The sequence below is a fragment of the Drosophila mojavensis genome, unplaced genomic scaffold (assembly GCF_018153725.1).
Source record: "Drosophila mojavensis isolate 15081-1352.22 unplaced genomic scaffold, ASM1815372v1 contig_136, whole genome shotgun sequence".
NCBI lineage: Eukaryota > Metazoa > Arthropoda > Insecta > Diptera > Drosophilidae > Drosophila > Drosophila mojavensis.
In genome coordinates, this window is record NW_025318667.1 from 31,374,117 (window position 1) to 31,384,584 (window position 10,468).

A 10,468-nucleotide genomic window follows, 5' to 3' on the forward strand; every position below is an offset into this window, starting at 1 on the left:
TTGCACTGCAGTGTGGGCAGTATTATGAGAATTTATTTGTTGAATAATTTCTTTTGTAGACATACGATCTTAATGAAACTCTCATAGTGTAATCATATGGTGAATATGTGTGTACATTCCAAAGCACAAGTCTCTAGTACTTGAAATACGTTTTACAAATTGGGGGCGAAGGGGGCGTGGTATCCAAAATCTGTAAATTACAAAATCTTTGTATCAATTAACTTTATATACAACGCAAATTTGAAGACTCCAGGTCTAAAAATGTTCAAATTAGGCTAAAAAAACAATGTCGATTTTTCGATTATTCTCGATAAAAAAAGTTATCGGACGATTTATCGAAAAAATAAAGCAAACTCGTACTGCGTATGGTACACACGAGTATGCATGCCAAATTTCAGCTCTCTAGCTCTTATAACTTCTGAGATCGACGCACTCATACGGACGGACGGACAGACGGACAGGGCTATATCGACTCAGCTCATCGCGCTGATCAAGAATATATATACTTTGTGGGGTCTGCCACGCCTCCTTCTGCCCGTTACATACTTTTTCACAAAACCATTATACCCTGATTTCCCATTTCCAATGGGTTCAGGGTGTAATGAGTCAATTGTAAGTAGCAGCAGCATATTAACCACTACAAGCGAAACAATAGGCACAATAAGGCATCAGCATCAACAGAAGGACATCTATCACTTGGAGGCTTTGGCCTCGGCAACAATGAAGCGATCGACAACTTCCTCAACAGATGCAATCAGCTATATTAATGCAACAAACGATGACACCTACAAGCCACAGAAGTTCTTTAAAGAGGCACGACTTCATTTGGCATGGGAACCGCCACCTGAGCAAAGGACTAAGGTGATGGTCGCATACTCGGTTTATCTAGATGTCACATTCTCTGGGCCCTGCAGAATGTTCAGGCACGAACATAAGGATTGCAAGCATGATCATTTCGTCAAGAATGTTAACAATTATTAAATTTGTATTTGTCCTGTATATTGTTAAGAAATCCACAGATAGCAGTTCTGGACATTACACACTTTGGCCCCCCGCAGAATGTTCACGCATGAACATATGAATATACGAAGATCGTATACATGCCTCCGACGCACTCTACGACTAGTAGGTAGTGCGCTGGGAAATGATAAGGGTCACATGTACAGACTCTATAAATAGACAAATGGACAGCAACCCTTGCAACCCCAGAGTCAGATATGTATGAGACGAACGCTGAGCCTTACAACCTCAGCGATAGGATAAGAATAGCTAATAGACCCACGCGGAGCCTTACAAACTCAGCGATAATATAAGAACATGTAATAGACCAATACTGAGCCTTACACACTCAGCAATAGACGCACTAGATTTAAGGGTTGAAATTATGCATGAGTCTGGGTATATAAACCCAGGCTCAGAAGAATAAAGATCAATACAAAACTAAACACCATCAAAGTCAAGTGTATTCGTTCATGGTCCTTCGAGCCGGAGGAAGTATTTTTAATACTTCAATTTCATCCACAAGGAAAAATGTTTGTGATTAGTACAAAGTGAAGTGCTAGTATTATAGATTTGTGCATTGGCTTTCCAACCCAAGCTGTGAGTCGAGGCACAGCAAGATCAACCTGGTGATCAAAACAATAAAACCTCCTAAACGAGATAAGCCAATGGATCTACAATAAACAAACAACTGTGTCGTCAACCATCAATATTTAAAGAGAAATATATGGTGGCATAATGACAGAAATCAGAACCAATAAAGAGTTCATGAAAGTCGAAGTTGCCGACCACGCCATAGACACAAACCAACTTTATAGTTGGGGAAACGAGACCGGAAACATCAAAGCAAGAGATGTTTTCATTTGGTTGATCGAGCCCAATGGAGGAGTTGGTAAACCTTGTGGACGAAAGAGCTCAAAGAGTACGAAATCGAGTACATAGACGAACTGAAAGTCAAAGTGTACACAGTGTCAAAAAAAACTGGAAAGGAAATAAGTGCACTGCAAATCGTAAAAGAAGACACTCCAAAGCGACCGAAACCGACATTTCCTCACTTTAATGGAGCTCCTAACGCGTGGCCAACGTTCTTCGAGCAGCTCACCAGAATAATTCACAACAGAAAGGATATCAGCGACAAGACGAAACTGATATACCTAAAAATGTATCTCAAAGGAGAAGGTCAACGAGTTATAAGCCATTTCTCAATTGGAGTGGGTAACTACAATTCAGCGTGGGACTGTTTATGCAAACGCTACAAACGTTATTTGCCTGTGGACATGAAACTGCTGAAGGATAAGGATGAAGGCAATCCGCAATTGCGTGAGCACCTCTAATAACAGTGACAAGGTCACCGCTGATGAGATGTTAGCATATCAAGCAGCCTTGGATGCAATTGTGTTCAAAACGTGGGATGTCAACCCGCCGGCAAGTCCCCATATGGCAGGAAAAATAACTGAAGCTACTGAACAAGGTAATAAAGTTCAAGTGGTAACAACAAAACCAAATATAGGTGAAGACAAGAGATCAATAAAAAAGATCTGGGCTCCACCAACTCCGACAAAGGATCCGGAGCACATAGAAGATGCAGCTTCGACATCGACGTTGAGTATCACTGAAGATACATCAACAGATATCCAATTGGACCAATGGACCAATTCGACCAATGGATGATATTTCCACAGTTGGCAGCACGACGGAACAGCAAACTTCTGCGGAGACTGCAACAGCGAATGGAAGTGCAGCTGAAGAGAAAAGCGACAATACCGACTCAAACTCTCCAGTGATGACCACAGCAGCGCCACCAACAATGGAAATTAAAGCTGCAAGTACAATTACATCAGAAAACAAGTAAGAAGGCTCCAGTCGAGACTGCTCGACTAGGAGATACCCTGAACCCTCTAAGCTGATATTCTAATCATTCTGCACTTCTTTTATGCACATGCATCCACACGCACGCATAAGCCCGTGCTCTGCTAACTGCGCAGTAAGCAGCGACTGCGCTTGGGCTGCGCTGCAGTGTGGGCAATATTATGAGAATTTCTTTGTTGAATAATTTCTTTTGTAGACATACGATCTTAATGAAACTTTTAGAACGTAATCATATGGTAAATATGTGTGTACATTCCAAAGCACAAGTGCGTTTTTTGTAAATTGGGGGGAAAGGGGGCGTGGTATCCAAAATCTGTAAATGACAAAATCTTTGTATCGATTGTCTTTATATACAACGCAAATTTGAAGACTCCAGGTCTAAAAGTGTTCAAATTAGGCTAAAAAAACAAAATGAATTTTTCGATTATTCTCGATAAAAAAGTTATCGGACGATTTATCGAAAAAATAAAGCAAACTCGTACTGCGTATGGTACTCACGAGTATGCATGCCAAATTTCTCTCTAGCTCTTATAACTTCTGAGATCGACGCACTCATACGGACGGACGGACGGACAGACGGACAGGGCTATATCGACTCAGCTCGTCGCGCTGCGTGTTTCTTGTGTAAGCAGAAATACGCAAAAAATGATTGAAATAGCTATTGCTCGAAGGGTTCAGGTAATCTCGTAGTCGAGCAGTCTCGACTAGAGCTTTCTTACTTGTTTATATATTGAGCAAATTTTCATATTTTGTAGGGATAATTCGTATGAAGAGTGAAGTTTTTGTCATTGTAGTCAAATTAAAGCCAAATAGTTCAGAAATTCAATTTTCAATGAACGAACCAAGCGTTAATAACATGGAACTAACTAAACTAGGATATGATTTATATTTAATTCAGAACAACAATATCGAACTTTTTGATTCTATGTAAATGAAACGTAAAAATTTTTCAACAGAGCGTATAAAGCAATTAAATATACATTCATTATACATTTTGCATTCCTAAGCACAAGTCTCTAGTACTTGAAATACGTTTTTTTACAAATTAAGGGCGAAGGGGGCGTGGTATCCAAAATCTGTAAATTACAAAATCTTTGTATCCGTCAACTGTATATACACAGGAAATCTGAAGTCTCTAGGTCTAAAAGTGCTCAAATTTGGCTGAAAAAAACAAAATCAATTTTTCGATTATTCTCGATAAAAAAGTTATCGGATGAGTTATCGGAAAAATATGATAAACTTGTACTGCGTATGGTACACACGAGTATGCATGCCAGAGCTCTCTAGCTCTTATAACTTCTGAAATCGACGCTCTCTTACGGACGGACAGAGCTATATCAACTCAGCTTGTCGCCCTGATCAAGAATATATATACTCTATTGGGTCTGCCACGCCTCCTTCTGCCTGTTACATACATTTAACAAAACCATTATGCTCTGATTTCCCATTTTCAATGGGTTCAGGGTATAATAAAGCATACTTCGGTTGTTTACAACGCTTTCGACTATAACGGCATCCCCACACACATATAGTAAATTAGTTATTTTGTATTTAAGTGCAAAATATTCCCTAGAAATAATGGATAGGGCAAAGCAACGTCAGGGTCCTTAAATCAACATTCATTGTTAAAAATACCCTTTCACTTATATGACAATTAATGAATTAAGATTAGTTTATATATAAGAGAGGTATTTATTTATGAAATAGGAAAAATAAAATTTGGTTGCTTTATGTATGACCTTTTTATGCACCAAAAAAGGCTTAAACTACCTAAATGCAGGCAAAAAAGTTTAGGTACACTTCATCTGAGTTAGGTGAATTTTAACATTTCAAACGGTAAATTTTCTTCATTTCTCTTCTTCGAGTTACATACTTGAGTTATTATGAATTGCAATTTCGCTTTGTCATTTTTTTCGAGAGTAATTGGTCAATATGGGTCGAGGAAAGCAAATCCCACTAGAAACGCATCAAATAATAATATATCTCTACTTAGAAGGGAAAGGAGTACACGAAATTGGCTCAACGATTGGGCGATCTTCTTCCAGTGTGCAAAATATAATAATGGCCCACGGAAAACCGGCAGCACTTGAAGTACAACCAAGATCAGGCCGTCTTGAAAAATTGATTGTCAGAGATAAACGCCAAATCCTGGCCACAATAAACACGGATCCAAAAACATCTGCGCCAAAAATACAGGAGGATATATTTCTAACCTCAGGAGTTAGCGTGCCTCCACAAACTGTGCGAAACCTTTGATTTCCCACGCCAAAAAAACGCCCAGCATTTGCTCAGAAGCACCTAAACAAGCCAGACTCATTTTGGGATTCAGTAATTTGGAGTGACGAATCAAAATTTAACATTTTTGGCGCAGATAGGGCTAAAAAAAGTATGGAGAAAATGCAATACTGCTCTACAGCTAAAAAATTTAACTGCAACTGTGAAGCATGGAGGTGGAAACGCGATGGTCTGGGGGTGTATGGTCACATCTGGAGTTGGGAAACTGGTATTTATAGATACTATTTGGGAGTATTGAAAGATAATCTCAAGGAGAACGCGACTCAGCTCCAGTTAGGTGACGGCCATTATTATTTTCAGCAAGATAATGACCCGAAACACATCTCTTATCTTGTGAGGGAGTGGCTTTTATATAACACAAAGCAGTTACATACCCCGCCACAATATCCTGACCTCAATCTAATTGAGCACATTTGGAATTTACTGGATAAAAGGATCCGGAAATATAAAATATCCTCAAAAGATTCCCTAAAGTCAGTTTTGAGCTCCGAATAGGTTAAAATCATTGAAAATCACATCAAACCCTTAGTGCGAAGTATGCGTCGTCGACTGCTTGCAGTAATTGCTGCAAAAGGCGGTCCCACTAAATATTAATACATATTTATAGATAGTTTTCTTTTTTAAGTGTTCCTAAACTTTTTTGGCATGTTTTTCTGTTTTTTTTTTTTTTTTACATATTATATAGTCGAATTCAACTGTTTTTTATTGAAATAAGTTAATTGTATGGTTTTTATGTGGCCAAATAAATAATTGAAAAGATCGCATCAACACTTTTGTTTACACACTTGGTACAGGGGGTGGATATGGGGGTGGGGGGTAAATTTTAACAAAAACCGAAATTGCATAAATTGCTTATAAGCATACATAAAATTTGGAGACTCTAGCAATAAAGGTGTAGGAGATATAATTTTATAACTGGTTTTCGATAAGGTTTTTTATCGATAATCGGGATGAGTTATCGATTGTTAATGATAAACTTGATATCCGCGCTGTAATTACGGACATTTTAAAAATTTGAAGTATCTAGCTCTTATATCTTCTGAAATCGACGCGTTCATACACACGGACAGACAGACGGACAGGGCCAAATCAACTCAGCTCGTCGCCCTGATCAAGAATATATATACTTTGTGGGGTCTGCCACGCCTCCTTCTGCCTGTTACATACATTTCAATAAAACCATTATACCCTAATTTCCCATTGAAAATGGGCTCAGGGTATAAAAATCGTTGTGTACCTAAACTTTTTTTGGCGACTGTAAATATTTCTTTTTTTCCAAAACTCGAACTACGAGGTCGACCTACGAAGCTAACTGATCATCAAACACAACGATGATAAAAAGTGCCCTGCGACAGCTCACGGAAGATAAACGGAATCACATTTTATGCCAACCATGGGGCGGTACTGGAAATTAGAAATATAGATACATGAATTGCTTATACACTCATATATTTGTTTATTTAGCACATATGTAGATACGATAAGAATACCCTGCAATTCGTGCATTCAGCTAATGGGTGGCCCACCATTTAACAGATTGCGACAATCAGCTTATGGGGCATGAAACAATTGATTGAGCAGACCAACTTTAATAACATATATGCAAGTAAGAAAGCTCTAGTCGAGACTGCATATAATTAATACTTCATGGAGTCTGCCACGCCTCCTTCTGCCTGTTACATACATTTACCAAACCCTTATACACTGATTTACCATTTTCAATGGGTCCAGGGTATAAAAACTATAATACGGTTAAATGTTTCAGAACTGACACGACCTATAAATTGTGAGCTGAACATTTACTATCTAAACTTATTTTCGAAAAGAAACCAAGTTCAGAGAAATTTCGAGTCAAGTTGATCATATCGATAATGATATAACATGGAGACTACAATTTATAACATCTCAAAAATATTTTGCTTAATTTTAGCGCTCGGTTTATTTATATCGAAATATATTATAATTGAAGAGCCAAATCAAAGTAGAATTTGAGCAAAATTAATGATAATTATGAGCAACAAAAAATGAATAGTAGGCAATGCATTGTAATGTTTTCATTTTGCTCATTGTAATTCGAATGTACACAAATATTTTGCTCTGATTTAATACGATATTCATATGAATCTTTATATCGTGTTCGGAAGCTAGTAGTTAGTCTACTATGAATAGGCTAGTCTCCCCTTCCTCTAGTCTACTATGAATACACCGACTACTAGGCAATATTTGTGCAGGGTAACTATAATTCGTATTTACCCAGTACCAGTCGCGGTATCTTTGTTTTGTTGGCTTTGTTGTGAAATTGGCTTACTGTTGCAATGCCAAAATATTTGATTGTACAGTTATTTCCATTGATAATGATATCTATGTGTATGTATGTGTGTAGGTTTTTATATTGTCGAAACAGGTGAACGCTTTCAACTTATTCCTTGCTCAAACGAGACAGAAACGAATGGCAGAGTAAATGGTAACTGTCGGGCTAGTGGCTTTCATTGAAGCAAGTTTACTATATATGTACATATGTATGTAGTCTCCAGGCAGTTGGTGCAGCTTTATCTGGGACCTCCCTCAGCACAGTATGGCGTGAATGCCACACATACATAACCCAACGCATATCTATATACATATGTATATGTGTGTGTGACTATGTCGAAGGCAATTCTTAATCATCTTTATATGTATGTATGTATATATGAGCGTGTACATATAGCTATTTTATTTTTTTTTTTTTTTTTTTTTGCTGAATTCAGTATGTTCAGAGACGGTTCACGTAACGGCAAATTCAGTTTGTTTTGTGGACAAAGCGCGTGGGGGAATGATGTCACTTAGTAAGGCTGCGGACGATCGATTAATCCAGCAGCCCAAATCAACGACCATCGTGAAATATGAGAAATCGTCGTGTCTCTTCTGCAACGAGTGGTTCGACGCCCAGACTTTTACGGTGTGTTCACAGTTCTGCGTAATAGATTCGATAAATTGTATTGTATTGGAAATTTTATAGGAACACCTCATACACTGCGGCCAAGTGCTAGAGGAGTGTCCAAACAGCTGTAACGTGTTCATACCTCGCATCCGTATGCGATCCCATCTGAAAGAGTGTCAGCGCGGCAAGCATCAGCAGAAAATGCAGCGTCTCACTGCCAGCATGGAGCGCTTGGATCAATTTGCCGATCACCGTGTCCAGGTGCTAGAACAGGACATATCAACTATACGTTCCGTGCTCAATGAGGAAATACGACAGCGTCTGCATCTGATCACGGACGTAGGCAACATACGAAAACACAATAATGTGGTCGAGGACTGGACCCGGGAAACGGACGACTGTATCGCCGAGCTACGGCAGCAGCTCGACGAGGAAAGGGCACAGCGCACATTAGCCACAGAGCAAAACCAAGTGGATTTTCAATATTGTTGCAGCATAACCCAGGTAATGCAGTACACTCGATTTAAAAAAAATATATATGTATAATATATTTAGTCGATTTCTATAAAGTCGCTGAAGGAACAATTGGAAACGAAAATGAACGATTTGCAACAGTATATTAACCAACTGTCCTCGGATGTGAGCTTCCATCAGAACCAGCTGAATGATAATATTATGAAGTTGGAGGAAATTGTTTTTGAAAATGAGAGGATCAATCAGTAAGTTTGAATTACTTGTTCGAATCATCATTGCAAGTTTCGTTTGCATTGTACCTTATTTTTTTTTTTTAGTGATAAGTTTATGCGGATCGAGCAGTTTCTACAGGAAATCAACGAGGATATTAAAATTAAGTTGGGCTCCTCGGATCTATCCACCTCGAAGCAAGCCACATTGGACTACGAAGTCAAAAATGTGAAGAGTATTATGTGTGAAACTGAAGAGCGGTGCGATAAGCTCCAAAGCATTATCCAAGATCTCGATAAGGCACTTCATCAAACAATGCAAAGCATTTCGGACATCGAGAACCAGATGGCCATGCAGCAGCGCATTGCAAGCGTTCAGAATATAAGAGGTGAGATATTACCAGTATCATAAGCATTTTACAAACATACACTATACAAAATATAAGAAAATAGTGAGATTAGGACATTCTCAAATTATTTAGACGGAAATATAAAAAAATTCCGCAGATAAAACCCGTATAAGAGATGAGCAAATCCGAATGATGAATTCAATATACACCGAAGATATATCTAGTAAAGAAATAGCATACGCGCACACCCACGCTTAAACATGCATGGGTAGCAGTGTGTGCTTTTTACAAGAACTTAATTGCTTAAAACCATATATTTTTTGTTGTATTTCTTACAAAAATTTTAAGACGGTTCTCAAAATGGACGGACAAGGCTCAGCTCGTCACTCTGATAAAGAATATATGTATATACATACATATATATATTCTGGGTGTTACATACATACATTTTCCCAAAAACATTATAGTCTGATTTCCCGTTCTCAATGGGTTCAGAGTATAAAAATAAATATATTTGGATATAGTAACCCCAAAGTATAACAAAAGTCTAGGTTTGACTTTTTTTTAAAGAGCTATCAATAAAACTCGTGTACTAAATCAAAACCAATATACTCATATTAATTTCGTAAATGAGTATAAAAATAGTTTATTTAGTAGTATCGAATAGATGAAAAAGTTGAAATTTTTTTTACAAATTTCAGGTCATCTGATTTGGCGCATTAAGGACTATTCAAAGAAATTAGAGGAGGCCAAGCAGTATGATACCATACTGCATAGTGCCATGTTCTCCAACAAGGCTTTTGGATACGCCTTGCGTGTAAGTTGTATGTGTGTAGATAAACCATAGATCGATAAACACATATCGATTGCAGCTGGATATCTATTTAAATGGCAAGGGTACTTGGAAAGGACGCAATCTAATTGCATGCTTAAATGTGCTATCTGGCGAATATGATCCACTTCTGAATTGGCCATGTCGCCTGCAGGCCGAGATCATTATACGGGATCAAAGTGGAGTAGCGTTGGAGGCACAGGACTATGTCAAGACGATCTACGTGCGAAAGAAGAGCGATGATTATATACAGAGTAATCAGTACTTCCATATACCACACAAGGTCATCACCAGTCGCAACTATTTACGTAACGATTCGCTCTTCGTCGAAGTGCGGGTTCTCAAATAAATGCAGAATATTAAATAGTCAAAAAATTCATTCACAAAAACTAACTTTAGCCTATATTTACATAAATTTCTAATAAAAATAATCATATATATCTTTATCCCGCCCATAAATTATGAATAATAGCTATAATTGTAATTGAAAAAGACCGTGTTTTTTTTAATAAAATAATAT

The 10,468-nt window shown here is 38.0% G+C and overlaps 1 protein-coding gene across 3 annotated transcripts; it reads left to right on the forward strand.

The window, feature by feature from the left end:
• Positions 1–7,431: 7,431 nt before the first annotated feature.
• On the forward strand, positions 7,432–10,394 carry LOC6586308 (TNF receptor-associated factor 3). Of its 3 annotated transcripts, none has more exons than XM_015160510.3 (7): positions 7,432–7,842; positions 7,911–8,101; positions 8,162–8,587; positions 8,639–8,802; positions 8,875–9,155; positions 9,818–9,933; positions 9,989–10,394. In XM_015160510.3, exons 2-7 carry the CDS (start codon positions 7,976–7,978, stop codon positions 10,295–10,297), a joined length of 1,422 nt encoding a protein of 473 aa, XP_015015996.1. In that variant the 5' UTR covers positions 7,432–7,842; positions 7,911–7,975; the 3' UTR covers positions 10,298–10,394. The 3 variants fall into 3 exon arrangements, with proteins under 3 accessions (XP_015015996.1, XP_015015995.1, XP_032589112.1); XM_015160509.3 differs by having other exon boundaries at positions 7,432–7,838; XM_032733221.2 differs by having other exon boundaries at positions 7,444–7,842; positions 8,654–8,802.
• Positions 10,395–10,468: the final 74 nt, after the last annotated feature.

Excerpts from the sequence above, each read along its gene's own strand:
- LOC6586308 (XM_015160510.3), top strand. The coding sequence starts at position 7,976 with ATGATGTCACTTAGTAAGGCTGCGGACGATCGATTAATCCAGCAGCCC. Across the intron at positions 8,588-8,638 it reads ATTGTTGCAGCATAACCCAG|TCGATTTCTATAAAGTCGCT; the intron begins GTAATGCAGTAC and ends TAATATATTTAG. Across the intron at positions 9,934-9,988 it reads CTTTTGGATACGCCTTGCGT|CTGGATATCTATTTAAATGG; the intron begins GTAAGTTGTATG and ends TATCGATTGCAG.